At 43.1% G+C, this 19,396-nt stretch overlaps 1 protein-coding gene across 1 annotated transcript; it reads right to left on the bottom strand.

Annotated features, from left to right (window-relative positions):
* Positions 1–483: 483 nt before the first annotated feature.
* On the bottom strand, positions 484–19,344 carry LOC115197329 (tripartite motif-containing protein 16). Its single transcript, XM_029758731.1, has 7 exons — positions 19,050–19,344; positions 3,799–4,514; positions 2,515–2,610; positions 1,993–2,226; positions 1,728–1,887; positions 1,575–1,634; positions 484–1,445 (listed from the first exon to the last, which is right to left on the bottom strand). Exons 1-7 carry the CDS (start codon positions 19,087–19,089, stop codon positions 910–912), a joined length of 1,842 nt encoding a protein of 613 aa, XP_029614591.1. The 5' UTR covers positions 19,090–19,344; the 3' UTR covers positions 484–909.
* Positions 19,345–19,396: the final 52 nt, after the last annotated feature.

Here is a 19,396-nt window from a genome sequence, read left to right as displayed (position 1 = left end):
GTGGAGTCCCGGCTTTTGGTGTGTATCAACGTATTCTGTGTTAATTTTGTTTATGCTTCACAACGCTAACCGGAATGTAATTAGCAGCCATCTTGAAATTAGGTCATCGGCTCAGCCTGCCCTTATAAATATGTATGCCCATATATGGTAGTAAGTCATACCTAAGCTTTCCGCAGACACCCTGCTTTTGCAGATAGTGGCTACCGTTCTCATAGCAGACTGAATTGAATAAAAAAACACTGCTGGGTTTTTCACGCTCAGCAGTTTCCTGTGTGTATCAAGAATGGTCCACCACCCAAAGGACATCCAGCCAACTTGACACAACTGTGGGAAGAATTGGAATCAACATGGGCCAGCATCCCTGTGGAACGCTTTCGAGTCAATGCCCCAATGAATTGAGGCTGTTCTGAGGGCAAAGGTGGGTGCAACTCAATATTTGGAAGATGTTCCTAATGTTTTGTGCACTCAGTGTTTATATTTCCATACTATGAGGTTGGAATAATACTGTGAAAATTATGATGATGCCCTTTTAGTGTAAGAGCTGCTGATGACACCAGGCTGGCCAAAACTCCATTCCTCCAAAACAGGCTGAAATGTCAGGTCTTTTCAAACAACTCTTATACTAAAAATGTTTATTACATTTTTTTAATTTAACCTTTTTTTAACTAGGCAAGTCAGTTAAGAACAAATTCTTATTTACAATGACGGCCTACCCTGGCCAAACCTTAACCCGGACGACGCTGGGCTTAATTGTTTGCCGCCCTATAGGACTGCTAATCACTGCCGGTTGTGATTCAGCCTAGAAACGAACCAGGGTCTGTTGTGACACCTCGCACTGAGATGCAGTTCACAATTTCACAGTATTATTCTAACCTCATAGTGTGGAAATGTATATAAAACACCGAAAAATCATGTTGACTGCATGGGAAGCATTATCCTCACAGATGATTCCAAACCAACCCCAAACCCAGGATAGAGGGGTTCAGTGAATGTGTTATTCACTCTGTGGAGGAGGGTCACTTTTTTAGAAATGCTGTAAAAGGACAGAGTTCCTGCCTTGTAGTCCAGGTACACTCCTACTCTGGAGGTGCAATGGGATCGTATTTTAGTCTTAACATTATCATGAAGGAAAGAACAACTGGTGGGAGAGCATTCCAAACTCCAAGAGTGATCATTACCTCCAAACCTACACTCATTACCCTCTCCTTTCCTCACAAGAGCCACATATGAGACTGCCACAGTAATCCAGCCTCGAAGCTCAGCCTCCCAGTAGCAGTTTCCAGATAAACCCTCTCTACACAGCACTTGGTCATAGTGGGTAAATCTGTCTGGATGATCAGGATAGGCTTGAGTCTCCCCTTCACTCCATGTCACCTTGCTGTTCTTCTCAGACAGATGCAGTGTTCCACATGCTGTGTTAGGATCCACTGTGAGTTGGCAGGAATCTGAGTGAATTGACAAAAAAAAAAGACTAAAAGATATATATATACACTTACATTGTGTGTGTGTGTGTGGGGGGGGGGGTCATGTGTATTCATGATGTGGGCAGTATGAGAAAACATCCTGTGACTCACATTCTAAGAACTCCTCTCTGGTCTTGGGCTCCAGAGGTCGAACAATTTGCACTTTCATCACTATGAACACACAATTGTCCGAAATGTCACTACTATTCAGTCAGATATTTCTTGTGTGATCTTCATAAATACATGGTCTACTCTTTGTCTTACCATTTTCAGATATCTTCACTATTTCCTCCTTGCAGATACCATCCAGCTGCACTTTCAGTCCAGAAACCAATTTCTTCACACGTTCAAAAGAAATGTGAGGATTGAAAGTGGGGCTGGGTGGGGCCTCAGAACCAGGAGGGACAGAGAGTGACTGGAAACTCTACAGTGGAAACAGACAAGAAAACAATTAGTCTAGAGACAGTTTCACCTAGATGGCAACTTAGGAACTATGTGTACAGTGTAGGTACGAAGCCAATGATGTCACCTGAAGGAAATGGATGTGATCCTCTGTGTTTGAGAGCTGCCTGAGCTCAGCATCTCTCCTCTTCATCTCAGTGACTTCCTGATCTAGTCGGTCCAGGAGTCCCTGAACCCGACTCCCTGCAATCTTCTCCTGAGCTCTGATCAGCTCCTTCACCTCAGAACGCCTTCGCTCAATGGAGCGGATCAGCTCAATAAAGATCCTGTCAGTCTCATCCACTGTCACCTGTGCAGAGCGCTGTTAAGGTAGAGAAAAGAGGGTGTATTTCAACCAGACACTCACTCACCTCTCATCAGGACCCCAGAAAGCTTGTTCCCAACTGGGTCTGAGTGGGATTGGAATGTGGCCCACTGCTCCTTAATGGGCTCCTCACTGATTGACTGCAGGGTCAGGAGAGCCCTGACTGACTCGTTAGTTGCCAAGTGCCCTAGAACAAGCTGAATGGCTAGACCCCAAAAGATTTCTGGACTCTCCATACAAATTGGTTAGATATGGGAAGTAGTAGAATAAATTGACAAAACTCACCGTGAGTGTTTTCACAGCCTGCCTAAGCTCCTGTACCTCCTTCTCCATCTCCTGGATTCTCTGGTGGTACTCCTGCTGTATTTTACCCAACTGTTTCTGTGTAGATGACAAATCATATTCCACTAATTTAATTTGTGATTGTAGCTAGGTTTTCATCCAATTGGTGACAAATTTTTGTGAATATTAAAAAAATCTGCATAAAAACAATATGCTAATTTTCCCACCAGAGATGTTTCCATCAAATGTATTTGTTGCAGATAAAAGTCTGTGCGTGATGACATAGTGTCCACAAAAATACATTTTGCGGTTAAATTCCGATTAACAGAATAAAAAATACAAGTTAAATGGGTTTCTATCGCATTTTGAACATTTTCTCACAATAAAATGTTGCGTTATATAGAGCGCATGTATAACCTACATGATGAGATTATTAAGGACAAAATAGCGAGATCATTTTTATTTGTCAAACGGCAGCCAAGCATCGATGATCATGTCATCAGAATAAGACACTCGATATTTATTGGAAAAGAGCATTAAGCTTATTTCCTTCCACCAGATTCATCATAACTGATTTCATTTGTAGCATAATAAACTGCATGCTTTCCCAACGAGTCATAGTGGGACCACACAACATGTCATCGCGTGTCTCAAAGTTTACTTTGATATGATGGTTATTTTATCAATATTTGCGCATAAAAGAGTTTCCACCGACATGTCTCGCATAATTAATTTTACCGACACAAACTATCCCACCATGTGTAGCGTATTTTGTTATGTCGACATTTGGAAGATTTACCGGAAAAACTTGTTTCCATCAGGCCCGTCTTTAAATGTTTTATCCAACATGTGGACCTACTTTACTCGCATATTAAGGTTGGAAGGAAACCTGGTTTATAGCTAGGTTTCCAATCAATTGTCGACAGATTTTATTGCGAATATTCTAAAATCTGCATAGAGAAAAAATTCCCTCCAGTGGTTTCTAGCAAACTGACATGTCGGGGAGAAAAATAAGTGCATGATGACGTAGTGCACACAAAATGTAATTTTACGCTTACATTTTCTGTACTGATACTGCCCACACTGTAGCAATATATCTTTCTGCTGTATCAATATTCCCTTGACATCATATATATTTTCAGGTCTTAAATGGCACTTAACTGTTCAAATCTATCAAAAAGCCAGACTATTTCTATGGTGATTTTAATTTGATGATATCTACACCCTGTTATATTCAAAGTACAGTATTTGTAAAGTGATTTGTATCTAGAGGAGAACATTCCATACCTGTTTGTCAGTCCTTTCTGCTGCAACTGACACCGTATCATGGCCTTTATGTTCATCCATCACACACAGCAGACAGATACACTGCTGATCAGTACAGCAGTAAACCTCCAGCAGTTTGTCATGATGAGGGCAGATCTTCTCCTGTCGTTGTGTGGAGGCTTTGACCAGCTTGTGCTTCTTAAAGGCAAGCGAGTCATAATGAGGCTGGAGATGAGTCTCGCAGTATGAGACAAGACACACCAGACAGTACTTGACAGCTTTGAATTTTCTCCCAGTGCAGACATCACACTCCACATCTTCAGGTCCAGCATAACAGTGAGCAGGAGACGCTTGAGGTCCTGTCCTCTTCAGTTTCTCCACCACTTCAACCAAGACAGTGCTCCTGTTCAGAACAGGCCTTGGGGTGAAGGTATGTCTGCACTGGGGACAGCTGTAGACTCCTTTCAGATCATCCTGATCCCAGCAGCCGTTGATACAACCCATACAGTAGCTATGTCCACAATGTATAGTCACTGGATCCTTTAGTAGATCCAAGCATATTGAACAAAAGAAAGGATCTTGGTCTTTTAAAATGGCCTCTGCCATTTTGTTGCAAACAAACACAGCTTGAGCAGAATGATATCTGAGATCACTTTCGTTTTCCTTGAACTGAGAGGTGGGAGTGGCTACATTTATGGCGCTGTTTGTGTGCTCAGAATCTGAAGGGGAATTTGGTCCTGAATAAAGGCCAGAATGAGAGGTCACACAAAGATTACTCAAAATTTTAACAGAAAGAGATTTCAAAGTTCCAGGTAAAGAACTGTAGCATTTTCATAAATATGTTTTAAATAAATACATTACGAGTATGACCATGTTTCATGTTTTATTGAGGAGACGAGTGAGCCAAGGTGGCAGTCTGTTTCTGGTCTCTTGAAAACTCCTTATGTGAAATTGTCTAGCCCAACAGGTCGGCAGATGGCGCTGTTATCCATTTTACGTCATCATCTGCGTCCATATGCAGTACCAGTCAAAGGTTTGGACACACCAACTCATTCCAGGGTCTTTGTTTCTTTCTTTTTTTTACTATTTTCTACATTGTAGAAAGTACTATGAAATAACACATACGGAATCATGTAGTAACCAAAAAAGGGTTAAACAAATCAAAATATATTTTATATGAGATTCTTCAAAATAGCCACCCTTTGCCTTGATGACAGCTTTGTACTCTATTGGCATTCTCTCAACCAGCTTCATGAGGTAGTCACCTGGAATGCATTTTAATTAACATGTGTGCCTTGTTAAAAGTTCATTTGTCGATATTTCTTTCCTTCTTAATGCATTTGAGCCAATCAGTTGTGTTGTGACAAGGTAGGGGTGGTATACAGAAGACAGCCCTATTTCGTAAAAGACCAAGTCCATATTATGGGAGGAACAGCTCAAAAAGCAGAGAGAAATGGCAGTCCATCATTACTTTAAATCGCAAAAACCATCAAGCGCTATGATGAAACTGGCTCTCATGAGGACCGCCACAGGAAAGGAAGACCCAGAGTTACCTCTGCTGCAGAGGATAAGTTCATTAGAGTTAACTGCACCTCAGATTGCAGCCCAAATAAATGCTTCACAGAGTTAAAATAACAAACACATCTCAACATCAATTGTTCAGAGGAGACTGTGTGAATTAAATTATTATTTTTTTTAATTCACCTTTATTTAACCAGGTAGGCCAGTTGAGAACAAGTTCTCATTTACAACTGCGACCTGGCCAAGATAAAGCAAAGCAGTGTGACAAAAACAACAACACAGTTACACATAAACAAACGTACAGTCAATAACACAACAGAAAAATATATGTACAGTGTGTGCAAATGTAGAAGAGTAGGGAGGTAAGGCAATAAATAGGCCATAGAGGCGAAATAATTACAATTTGCATTAACACTGGAGTGATAGATGTGCAGATGATGATGTGCAAGTAGAGATACTGGGGTGCAAAAGAGCAAGAGGATAAATAACAATATGGGGATGAGGTAGTTGGGTGTGATGTTTACAGATTGGCTGTGTACAGGTACAGTGATTGGTAAACTGCTCTGACAGCTGATGCTTAAAGTTAGAGAGGGAGATATAAGACTCCAGCTTCAGTGATTTTTGCAGTTTGTTCCAGTCATTGGCAGCAGAGAACTGGAAGGAAAGGCGGCCAAAGGAAGTGTTGGCTTTGGGGATGACCAGTGAAATATACCTGTTGGAGCGTGTGCCACAGGCGGGTGTTGCTATGGTGACCAGTGAGCTGAGATAAGGCGGGGCTTTACCTAGCAAAGACCACACATGCCTTCAGGCCTTCATGGTCGAATTGCGAATTTCTGCAAAGAAACCACTACTAAAGGACACCAATAAGAGGAAGGGACTTTCTTGGGCCCAGAAACACGAGCAATGGACATTAGAACGGGGCAAATCTGTCCTTTGGTCTGATGAGTCCAAATTAGAGATTTTTGGTTCCAACCGCCGTGTCTTTGTGAGACGAAAAGCAGGTGAACGGATAATCTCTGCAAGTGTGGTTCCCACCATGAAGCATGGAGGAGGAAGTGTGATGGTGTGGGGGTGCTTTGCTGGTGACACTGTCAGTGATTTATTTAGAATTCAAGGCACACTTAACCAGCATGGTTACCAAAGCATTCTGCAGTGATACGCCAGCCCATCTGTTTTTCATCAGGACAATGACCCAACACACCTCCAGACTGTGGAAGGGCTATTTGACCAAGAAGGACAGTGATGGAGTGCTGCATCAGATGACCTGGCCTTCTCAATCACCCAACCTCAAACCAATTAAGATGGTTTGGAATGAGTTGGACCGCAGAGTGAAGGAAAAGCAGCCAACAAGTACTCAGCATATGTGGGAATTCCTTTAAGACTGTTGGGAAAGCATTCCAGGTGAAGCTGGTTGAGAGAAGGCCAGAGTGTGCAAAGCTGTCATCAAGGCAACGGGTGGCTACTTTGAAGAATCTAAAATATAAAATGGCTAGTACATGATTCCATATGTGTTATTTCATAGTTTTGATGTCTTCACTATTATTCCACAATGTAGAAAATAGTAATAATAAAGAAAAACCCTGGAATGAGTAGGTGTGTCAACTTTTGACTTGTACTGTATATACTAATCGTTGTGTCTGTGCCATTATAGCGTCTGTGACATCATGGGCAGCGCAATTTTAAAGTGGTCACATTTGTTCTTCTTCATTGGCTGATTGCTCTCAACTCATAGGAATCCCCACCCAGTTGACTACTTTTAAATGGTGGATGCCCTCAATGGCAATGTCCATGCTAAAACAGGTTATATCCATTATGAGTCCTCAATCTAACTCTGCTTTCAACTTAAATGTATGTAGCTGGCTATACACTTCTGTCCCCCGGTGACCGGCTCATAATTAAAATGTCCTCCATTCAGGCTGCAAAAGTGTCTGTTTTCTCCTTAACTAACTTTAATGGTGAGCCACCACAAAAAAATGGGAAAATATGCATGCTGTCTTAATAAAACACAAATTTCCACCATCATGTTAGAGTGACTAATGCTACTTCCTAATGTTCAGCCAATCAGGTTACAGTAGTCTGTTGTGGGTGGAACAAAGTGTCCCTAGCCTGCGGCTATGGAACCCTGACCTTTTCAACGGACTTGCTACCTACCACCTTGTCGTGTTGCTGATCAAGTTTCTGCTGTTCTGCCTGCGACTATGGAACCCTGACCTGTCGTGCTACGTTCTCCTGGACCTGACGTTTATGCCTCTGTGTCTCATGTACTCTTATAATCTCCACCCGGCACCGCCAGAAGAGGACTGGCCACCCCTCAGAGCCTGATTCCTCTTTAGGTTTCTTCCTAGGTTCTTGCTTTTCTAGGGAGTTGTTCCTAGTCACAATCGGCATTGCTTGCTCTTTGAGGTTTTAGGCTGGGTTTCTGTATAAGCACTTTGCGACAACTGCTGATGTTAAAGGGGCTTTATAAAGATAGTTGATTGATTGATTGATCTTCAACCAGGATGGTCAAGGGATCCAGCTTTTGTAAGAATTTACTTTTTGTATTAGGTTTAGGACAACTTACACAGCAGGTTAGGATAATTAATGTGGCAGGTTAGGATAATTAGGTTAAGGTTCAGAAAAGGGTTAGGGTTAGCTAAAATTCAAACAAAAATATATGTTTTTTTACTTTTGACGTAAATTTGACAAAAGATGGATCCCATCTAGACATGACCCCCTAGGATAGCCGGCTGCATTCATACATTCCAGTTGGACGCAGACAATGATGTGTATACGCATCATTGGACGCAGATGACAAATTATGTAAAGTAAATAATATGGCCATCTGCCAGACGGTTGGGCTAGGAATTGTCCATGTTTGGCTTGGGTGGCCAAAGAGGTCAGTAACTCATCAAATGTGATACAACAATACATTTCTAGACATATCTGCGCAGTATGTTTGTTATGTTTGTGTATGGTTCTCATGACTTAAGATTGGGTGTTGAGGGACCACTTGTCACATTGTCCAAGGTGTGTTTGTGTGTAGATAAACAATGCGTTCTGTCCAGATAAAGATGGTGATACAGCATTGAAACAGACCTACCACTGGCCAAATGTCTCTTTGTTTTCCAGTCCAACAGGAGTGCATCCCTCATACAACCCTCAGATCATCCCTCAGACAATAACTACTTTACTTTAGTTGGCTACTTGAGCAAAACTTAAATGTAATATAACCTATTCTAGGAGCCTATTGTTTGTGTATGATCTTTATTCATTGTTCTCTTGTTTTCCAGCAATGTCAGGTACAGGCAGGGATGACTGGGGCCTTCAGCAAGTAAAACACTGGGCCTTGAAAGTAATTTGAACATCACAGATATTCAAAATTCAAAAGGCACTCACACATCTGAGGTATCTAACATCACAGATATACATTCCCACTGTGCCCATGATAAAGTTAACTACATTACTTTAGTTGGCTACTTTGAGCAAAACTTGTATGTAATATAACTTATTCTGGGAGCCTAGTGTGTGTGTATGAACTATGTGGAATATTTTTGGATCATTGGCTTCCCTTAAAACAGGTACTGACAATAGGAGCAATATGAGTCTGTCAGAGGTTGTCACGCTGGATGTGGATGGTGATGGAGTCCTTGGTGGTCCACACAATGAAGAAGCAGGTGTCCCTTCCAGTGATGTGGAGCTAACCTTGGACTTGGTGCCAGTTTGGATGGTCTTCACGGATGCGGTAAGACCCTCCCTCCTTGATATAGAACTCCTTCGACCTCACTGCCTCTTCAATGGTAAGGTCCCTTGTACCATAGGGACACTTGACCTCCACCACTGCTGTGGTGCCCACCAGACCATCCTGTGAGACACTAAGGATCCCAGACCCTTTGACCCAAAGCACATCCATCCCTGTAGCCATTTTGAATTCCTTGATGCCCTCCTCTTCGTTATCTGTGCCCCACTTTACAGACAACACCCAATCCAACAACTGTCATCTGAGGACCCTTTTTAGCAGCGACGGAGTAAAGCATTTGGCACTAACCACTGCTCCATAATTGCTGGCCGTCAACCTCCCTCTCCTCATGGTGTGCCAGTTGGGGTTGGTGCGCTGTCCAACTGTTGCTTGTCGTATAGCCTCCTGGTGCTCCTCCGACAGCGGCATGCCAGCCAGGATGCCTGCGTGCCCCAGGTGCCTTTGTTTTTTAATGTCTGGTACAGACAGGATGACAGGGAGGGTAGTGACTGTTCTGGCTCAGGTTCAAGGAGACATGCCATGCCATTCCAATGAACCTGCCCCGGAGACGGTTCCCACTGAAAATCTTCCTCTGTGGGCACCAGGAACCGAGGGTTGTAGTCTTCAGCCGGGTACATGTCCTCCACTGACTGCACCTGGTTGGGCATGGCTGGCTTCCTCCACATGCATTCCACATCCGTACAGTCGATATTTTGAACTGCCAAAATAGGCTGCATGGCTACACTTATGAGCTTCACGAAAGCATTTGCATGTGGTAGAGAGAGAGACCCTGGTCACCTGCCAAGAGGAAGGATGTTAAGTGCCACATGCCTTTCAAAGCATGACTTTGAACACCTTGAAATGCATTTGTTGTAAGAAATGTGGCATGTAAATAAAGTTTGATTTGATTGATGACATTACAGCTGTAGAATATTTAGTAAACTGTAATTTAATTGGCATACAGTGCATTCAGAAAGTATTCAGACCCCTTGACTTTATCCACATTTTGTTTCATTACAGCCTTATTCTAAAATGTAATAAATGTTTTTTTCCCCTCATCAATATACACACAATATCCCATAATGACAAAGCAAAAACAAGTTATAAAAAACCCCAGAAATATCACATTTACATATGTATTCAGACCCTTTACTCAGTACCTTGTTGAAGAACCTTTGGCAGCGATTACAGCCTCGAGTCTTCTTGGGTATGACGCTACAATCTTGGCACACCTATATTTGGGGTGTTTCTCCCATTCTTCTCTGCAGATCCTCTCAAGCTCTGTCAGGTTGGATGGGAAGCGTTGCTGCACAGCTATTTTCAGGTCTCTCCAGAGATGTTCGATCGGGTTCAAGTCCGGGCTCTGGCTGGGCCACTCAAGGACATTCAGAGACTTGTCCTGAAGCCTCTCCTGCATTGTCTTAGCTGTGTGCTTAGGCTCATTGTCATGTTGGAAGGTGAACCTTCGCCCCAATCTGAGGTCCTAAGCGCTCTGGAGCAGGTTTTCATCAAGGATCTCTCTGTACTTTGCTCTGATCATCTTTCCCTCGATCCTGACTAGTCTCCTAGTCCCTGTCTCCAAAAAACATCCCCACAGCATGATGCTGCCACCACCATGCTTCACAGTAGGGATGGTGCCAGGTTTCCTCCAGATGTGACACTTGGCATTCAGGCCAAAGAGTTCAATATTGGCTTCATCAGACCAGAGAATCTTGTTTAGCTGACTTTTGACAAACTCCAAGCGGGCTGTCATGTGCCTTTTACTGAGGAGGGGCTTCCATCTGGCCACTCTACCATAAAGGCCTTATGGGTGGAGTGCTGCAGAGATGGTTGTCCTTCCGGAAAGGTTCTCCCATCTCCACAAAGGAACTCTAGAGTTTGGGTTCTTGGTCACCTCCCTGACCAAGGCCCTTCTCCCCCGATTGCTCAGTTTGGCCGGGCTGCCAACTCTAGGAAGTGTCTTGGTGTTTCCAAACTTCTTCCATTTAAGAATGATGGCAGTCATTGCTTGGTTTTTGTCAACTGATGGACCTTTATAGACAGGTGTGTGCCTTTCCAAATAATGTCCAATCAACTGAATTTACCACAGGTGGACTCCAATCAAGTTGTAGAAACATCTCAAGGATGGTCAATGGAAATAGGACACACCTAAGCTCAATTTGGAGTCTCATAGCAAAGGGTCTGAATACTTAGGTAAATAAGGTATTTCTGTTTTTTACTATTAATACATTTGCAAAAATGTCTAAAAACCAGTTTTTGCTTGTCATGATGGGGTATTGTGTGTAGATTGATGAGGGAACAATGTATTTAATCAATTTTAGAATAAGGCTTTTAACGTAACAAAAAGTGGAAAAAGTCAAGGGGTCTGAATAGTTTCCAAATGCACTGTATCAATCACACAGTCCCCTCAAACTCAACTCTTGACCTTGAAGCCAGTTCCACTGCATTTTCTCATTGTTTCTCACACCAGGTGGGTGCAATTAATTATAAGGTAGAAAGGAAAACCAGCAGGCGCCAGACCTCGTATGGTAAGAGTTGAGTACCCCTGATATAGTGGGAAGGATCCTATAAATCAAGACCGTGTGAATGCATGTACCACTCTGAATAAACAACCATTGTGTCTGAAGATTTTTCTCTGGTTATGCAACTACAATACAGACTGGATGTCTAAACAAATTCCATTCTGAATGTCAATAGATTTTTTGATTCATTCTCATCAATGACAACATTCTAGAACTGAGTTATAACTCATCGAAGTCTGGTATCCGGGGTAATCTGGTTAATGATTATATGATTGATTAAGTGGCTCTTTCCTTGTAGAATGTTCAAAATCAAATCAAATGTATTTGTCACATACAGATGGTTAGCAGGTGTTAATGCAAGTGTAGCGAAATGCTTGTGCTTCTAGTTCCGACCATGCAGTAATATCTAACAAGTAATCTACCAATTCCACAACAACTACCTTGTACACACAAGTGTAAAGGAATGAATACGAATATGTACATAAAAATATGTAAATGAGTGATGGCCGAACGGCATAGGCAAGATGCAGTAGATGGTATGGAGTACAGTATATACATATGAGATGAGTATTGTAGGGTATGAAAACATATAAAGCAGCATTGTTTAAGGTGGCTAGTGATACATTACATCAGGATGGCAAGATGCAGTAGATGGTATAGAGTACAGTATATACATATGAGATGAGTAATGTAGGTTATGAAAACATTATATAAAGTGGCATTGTTTAACCTCTACGGGCCACGGGGGCAGTATTGAGAATTTTGAAAAAAATATGTGCCCATTTTTAACTGCCTCCTACACCAACTCAGAAGCTAGGATATGCATATTATTAACACATTCGGATAGAAAACACTCTGAATTTTCTAAAACAGTTTGAATGGTGTCTGTAAGTATAACAAAACTCATATTGCAGGCAAAAACCTGTGAAAAATAGATTAAAAAAAATGAGAATTTTGTGACTGTACTATTTAGTGTCATTGTTTTACAGATACCACAGTGAGAAAGGATTCAGTTCGCAACTCCTACTGCTTCCACTAGATGTGATACCGGGATAAGATCCTGCCCCCTGGCCTCAACAGTTTAAAGTGGCTAGTGATAAATCTAATTACATCAAGATGACAAGATGCAGTAGATGGTATGGCGTACAGTATATACATATGAGATAAAGAATGTAGGTTATGTAAACATTATCTAATATAAATAACAAAGTGGCAAGTGATAAAATTATTACATACATTTTCCCATTATTAAAGTGGCTTGAGTTGAGTCAGTATGTTGGCAGCAGCCACTCAATGTTAGTGATGGCTATTTAACAGTCTGATGACCTTGAGATAAAGCTGGAACCGAGAGACTGAAAAACAGCTTCTGATGCACCTGTACTGACCTCACCTTCTGGATGTTAGCAGGGTGAACAGGCAGTGGCTCGAGTGGTTGCTGTCCTTGATGATCTTTTTGGCCTTCCTGTCACATCGGGTGGTGTAGGTGTCGTGGAGGGCAGGTAGTTTGCACCCGGTGATGCGTTGTGCAGACCTCACTACGCTCTGGAGAGCCTTCTGGTTATGGGTGGAGCAGCTGCCGTACCAGGCGCTGCTGCGCCTTCTTCACCACGCTGTCTGTGTGGGTGGACCATTTCAGTTTGTCCGTGATGTGTACGCCGAGGAACTTGAAACTCTCCACCCTCTCCACTACTGTCCCGTCAATGTAGATAGGAAACAGCAGAGGGAGCAGCCCCCTGAAGTCCACGATCATCTCTTTTGTTTTGTTGACATTGAGTGCGAGGTTATTTTCCTGGCACTAAACTCCCAGAGCCCTCACCTCCTCCCTGTAGGCCGTCTCGTCGTTGTTGGTAATCAAGCCTACCACTGTAGTGTCGTCTGCAGACTTGATGATTGAGTTGGATGCGTGCACGGCCACGCAGTCGTGGGTGAACAGGGAGTACAGAAGAGGGCTGAGAACGCACCCTTGTGGGGACCCAGTGTTGAGGATCAGCAGGGTGAAGATGTTGTTACCTACCCTCACCACCTGGGGGTGGCCCGTCAGGAAGTCCAGGACCCAGTTGCACAGGGTGGGGTCGAGACCCAGGGTCTCGAGCTTAATGACAAGTTTGGAGGGTACTATGGTGTTAAATGCTGAGCTGTAATCGATGAACAGCATTCTTACATAGGTATTCCTCTTGTCCAGATGGGTTAGGGCAGTGTGCAGTGTGATGGTGATTGCGTTGTCTGTGGACCTATTGGGTCGGTAAGCAAATTGGAGTGGGTCTAGGGTGTCAGGTAGGGTGGAGGTGATAGGGTCCTTGACTTGTCTCTCAAAGCACTTCATGATAACGGAAGTGAGTGCTACAGGGCGGTAGTCATTTAGCTCAGTTACCTTAGCTTTCTTGGGAACAGGACCAATGGTGGCCCCCTTGAAGCATGTGGGGACAGCAGACTGGGATAAGGATTGATTGAATATGTCCGTAAACACACCAGACAGCTGGTCTGCGCATGCTCTGAGGCCGCGGCCGGGGATGCCGTCTGGGCCTGCAGCCTTGCGAGGGTTAACACGTTTAAATGTTTTACTCACTTTGGCTGCAGTGAAGGAGAGCCCGCAGGTTTTGGTAGCGGGCCGTGTTAGTGGCACTGTATTGTCCTCAAAGCGAGCAAAAAACGTATTTAGTCTGTCTGGGAGCAAGGCATCGTGATCCGCGATGGGGCTGGTTTTTCTTTTGTAGTCCGTGATTGATTGTAGACCCTGGGCACCGTGGCCCGTGTTAGAATCGGTCAGGAGATCATGTCTGTCCGCACCAAAGCCAGCAACAAAGAGCACATTATCGAGGCTCTCCGCAGAGCCAAGTTCAAGTTCCCCGGGCGCCAGAAGATCCACATGTCAAAGAAGTACGGCTTCCATTATATCTTTCCATTATATCGCTTCCCTGACCAAAAGCCAAATGATTGAATTAGTGGATTAGAAATCATCTATTTGTCATTTAAAGGGGAAATGTAAACCAGAGAGAATATATTAAGGAAGCCTCATCTGAGCCGTGTCTGAGCCGTTGAATTGTGACTCCACTTTGTCTCTGTACTGACGCTTAGCTTGTTTGATTGCCTTGCGGAGGGAATAGCTACACTGTTTATATTCGGTCATGTTTCCGGTCACTTTGCCCTGATTAAAAGCAGTGGTTCGCGCTTTCAGTTTTGCGCGAATGCTGCCATCAACCCACGGTTTCTGGTTGGAGAATGTTTTTAATAGACGCTGTTGGTACCACATCGCAGATGCACTTGTTAACTTCTATGGGCTAGGTGGGAGCAAGCGTCCCACCCCTGGTACACCCTATCAATAGCAGGTGAAATATCAAGGGCGCCAAATTTGAAAACAATTAAATGTCATAATTCAAATTTCTCAAACATACAACTATCTTACACCCTTTGAAAGATAAACATCTCCTTAATCTAACCACGTTGTCCGATTTCAAAAAGGCTTTACGGCGAAAGCATAAAGTTAGATTATGTTAGGACAGTACATTGAAAATAGCTGTGTGTAATGTTTTGTCAATGCAAAGACAGGCGTCACCAAAAGCAGAAAACCACCTAAAATTATGCACTAACCTTTGACAATCTTCATCAGATGACACTCCTAGGATATTATGTTAGACAATACATGCATTTTTTGTTCTATCAAGTTCATATTTATATCCAAAAACAGCATTTTACAATGGCGTTGATGTTGAGAAAATATTTTCCCTCCAATACCGCCAGTCAATCAGCACAACAAATTAAATAATTACTATTCGAAACCATTGGTAAAATATTATATTGTCATTCAAAGAATTATAGATTAACATCTCGTGAACGCAACCGTTCACGAGATAACTTTACTGGGAAATCACACTTTGCAATAATCTGAGTACTGCGCTCAGAAAAATAGGCTTGGCGATACAGACTAGGCGCCATGTTGGAGAGATCTAAAATCAAAAATACTATGTAAATATTCCCTTACCTTTGATTATCTTCATCAGAAGGCACTTCCAGGAATCCCAGGTCCATAACAAATGTAGTTTTGTTCGAAAAAGCTCATAATTTATGTCCAAAAAGCTCTGTGTTGTTAGCGCGTCCTGTAGGCTACTCAAAAACATGAACGACGCCCGCCGGACTTGTCTTCATCAAAGAGGGAAAAAAATATATTTATGTTTGTTCAAACGTGTCAAACGTTGTATAGCATAAATCATTAGGACCTTTTTCAATCAGAACTTCAATAATATTCAAGGCGGACGCTTGCATTCTCTTTTAAAACGTATTGGAACAAGAGTACCCAAACATGCACTTGCGCGCCAGAGTAGTATAGGCCATCCGCTTATGACCAACATTCCAAGCCTCTCGTTCGGTCAGTTTTCACAGTAGAAGACTCAAACCACTTTGTAAAGACTGGTGACATCTAGTGGATGGCGTAGGAAGTGCTCAATGATTAATAAGTCCCTGTGTGTTTCAATGGCATAGGCTTAAAAGTAATTCAACACATCAGATATCCACTTCCTGTTAGAATTTGTCTCAGGGTTTTGACTGCCATATGAGTTCTGTTATACTTACGACACCATTCAAACAGTTTTAGAAAATTCAGTGTTTTCTATCCAAATCTGTTAATAATATGCATATCCTAGCTTCTGAGTTTGTGTAGGAGGCAGTTAAAAATGGGCACATATTTTTTTCAAAATTCTCAAAATACTGCCCCCTAGCCCCAAGAGGTATTAATGAACTCGCACACCGAGTCAGCGTATTCATCAATGTTGTTGTTCGCAGCAATGCGGAACATATCCCAGTCCACGTGATCGAAGCAATCTTGAAGCGTGGAATCCGATTGGTCGGACCAGCGTTGAACAGACCTGAGGGCGGGAGCTTCCTGTTTTAGCTTCTGTCTATAGGCTGGGAGCAACAAAATGGAGTCGTGGTCAGCTTTTCCAAAGGGAGGGCGGGGGAGGGCCTTATATGCGTCGCGGAAGTTAGAATAACAGTGGTCTAGGGTTTTGCCCGCCCTGGTAGCACAACCGATATGCTGATAGAATTTGGGGAGCCTTGTTTTCAGATTAGCCTTGTTAAAATCCCCGGCTACAATAAATGCAGCCTCAGGATATGTGGTTTCCAGTTTACATAGAGTCCAATGAAGTTCTTTCAGGGCCGTCGATGTGTCTGCTTGGGGGGGATATACACGGCTGTGATTATAATCGAAGAGAATTCTCTTGGTAGATAATGCGGTCGGCATTTGATAGTGAGGAATTCTAAGTCAGGTGAACAAAATGACTTGAGTTCCTGTATGTTGTTATGATCACACCACGTCTCGTTAATCATAAGGCATACACCCCCACGGCGCGATGCGTGAAGAAACCAGGTGGCTGTACCGACTCAGATAGCGTGTCTCGAGTGAGCCATGTTTCTGTGAAACAAAGAACATTACAGTCTCGGATGTCTCTCTGGAATGCTACTCTTGTTCGGATTTCGTCTACCTTGTTGTCAAGAGACTGGACATTGGCGAGTAGTATGCTCGGGAGCGGTGCGCGATGTGCCCGTCTACGGAGCCTGACCAGAAGACCGCTCCGTCTGCCCCTTCTTCTGCGGCGCCGTTGTTTTGGCTCGCCGGCTGGGATCCGATCCATTGTCCTGGGTGGTGGACCAAACAGAGGATCCGCTTTGGGAAAGTCGTATTTCTGGTCGTAATGTTGGTGAGTTGACGAACCCCACCACAGTTGCAACATTTTACATTCACAGACTCATCAATAACATAGTCCTTCCGTCTGCAAACACTTGACACATGGCCAAAGTTTTTGCACTTCTTGCATTGCATCGGGTTTTGCACGAACGCTCTTACGGCGTATCTTATCCAAACTTTACATATGGTAGTAAATACTCATCAAACATCAATAATAAAGATAAGCGTTTCTATTTTTTCCCATTCTCCATACTTGTCAAGCGACGTGCATGAACTACTCCTGTAATTTTTAGCCTAAGATATTGCATATCAATGTCCAACGGGACACCAGAGATAACACCTTTTACCGGTGCTCTGCTCTGAAAATCAAAGCTGTTCACTTCATGCTTCGACAATTCCGCGAGCCACAATGCACGCGCTCCTTTTGCTCTTCAGATACACACGATATCAACACCATACCATTTCTGGTTACTTTGACTGCATCCACTTTTCCCAACGCCTTCTTCACCATCCTTCAAAATAAAATAAAATAATAAACATCCTTATCCAAACATTGTCCAACAAGCAATGATTCATTAGACTCATTTTCCACAACAATTTTTGCCCTTTTTGTTCCATTCTTGGACTGTTGTCCACTCATCTTCCTCGCTAACTATACTTGACATGCTTTCAGCTTCAAACAACCCTCCTGCTTCCACCATCTCTTCTTCTTCGATGAGGTTTAATGGCGGTTGGCATCCAATAAATGTTGCATTACCGCCACCTACTAGACTCCCTTATACTTTGCTTGAAAAAAAAATACTAAAATAATATAGAAATAAACACAATACCCTACCATCTAACTCCACACTCACAAAAAAATACAAAAAATGTAAAATAACCATACACTAGGCCAACAGCCTGAAAGGATGGGACACCACCACTTAACACACCCTGTAACTCTTCTGATGTCTCGCACACCCAAATACCTCTCTGCAGCTGCCACCACAACCTCTTTTTTCTGCGACTTTCGTTCCATCCCTGCAGTAGTTGATAACCATTGCTATAAAGGCCAAAAATGAAATCTTACTGAAACATGTATCACTTGTTGGTTTATCCCTCTGTACTGGTACAGATCTACTACTCACACCACTCCTCTCAGGATCCCTCCCCCTTGACCCATCTCCATCGACTTTCTTCACTGCCTCAGCATATGACAACTTCTGCACTACTCTATCCCTGGAAACCTCAACCTGCCTCTCTCGCACAGGACATTTCTGATCCCCAGCTCCATGGGCACCCCTACAATTAACACAGACCACTACTTTCCCCAATGCTACACATTCCTTTGTCTCATGCCCTTCTGCACACATCTCCCACCTAGGAACCTCTCTCCTACACACTGCTGCCACATGCCCATAAGCTTGACTAATGTAACAACGTAATGTATTCGGCACAAAAGCTTGTGGAGGATAACTTATTTTTCCTAACATAACTTTGTCGGGCAAAGACTCAACATCAAAACTCAAAAGAACAGACAATGACTCTTCTGTTTCACCACTCACGCCACCCTGTCTGCGTCGCCCCAAACGACGAGCATCACAAACACAGAGAATCTTCCCCTACAATGTGAAAGCTTCCCCTACCAGCTTTCACATTTACCACTAACCCATTAATCACTTCTTTCAATGGCGCCCTTTTCTTGAGAGCAGGACAATTCACATCTCTTGCCCCCATTCGTTAAACACGGAGCACATGCTCCCTCTGATCAGCAGAAACACAAACAATTATCAGAAGACCACTTCTGGTTACCGTCACCGATTCCACAGCACACAAGTATATTTTCACTCACCCTGAAACCCCAAATGGATCAGCCAATAGATCCCCTCCATTCCTCCTCCGTATTCCAAATATAAGTCTCCTTATGTTTACACTGCACTTCTCTTGACATACATCTTGTTCTTGCCTTGTTGTTAGGGTTAAACTGGCTATTTGTATGCATAACCTTTATAATATACCAGGGAAGCTATGCTACAATATTAAGTATATAAACTACGGATAAATCAACTGCTGAAGACAGGAAGAACGACACCCGGCGACAGGAAGTGCGTCACTAGGCTGGGATCAGCCTGCACGCCAACAATAGGAGGAGAAGTTTAAACCACGCTCCTCCTCCCTCTGACAGGCCAGCATTGAGCG

This window comes from Salmo trutta, chromosome 7, assembly GCF_901001165.1.
Source record: "Salmo trutta chromosome 7, fSalTru1.1, whole genome shotgun sequence".
Classification (NCBI taxonomy): domain Eukaryota; kingdom Metazoa; phylum Chordata; class Actinopteri; order Salmoniformes; family Salmonidae; genus Salmo; species Salmo trutta.
The sequence above is the reverse complement of the archived record's forward strand: the minus strand, read 5'-3'. Positions and strand labels throughout refer to the sequence as shown.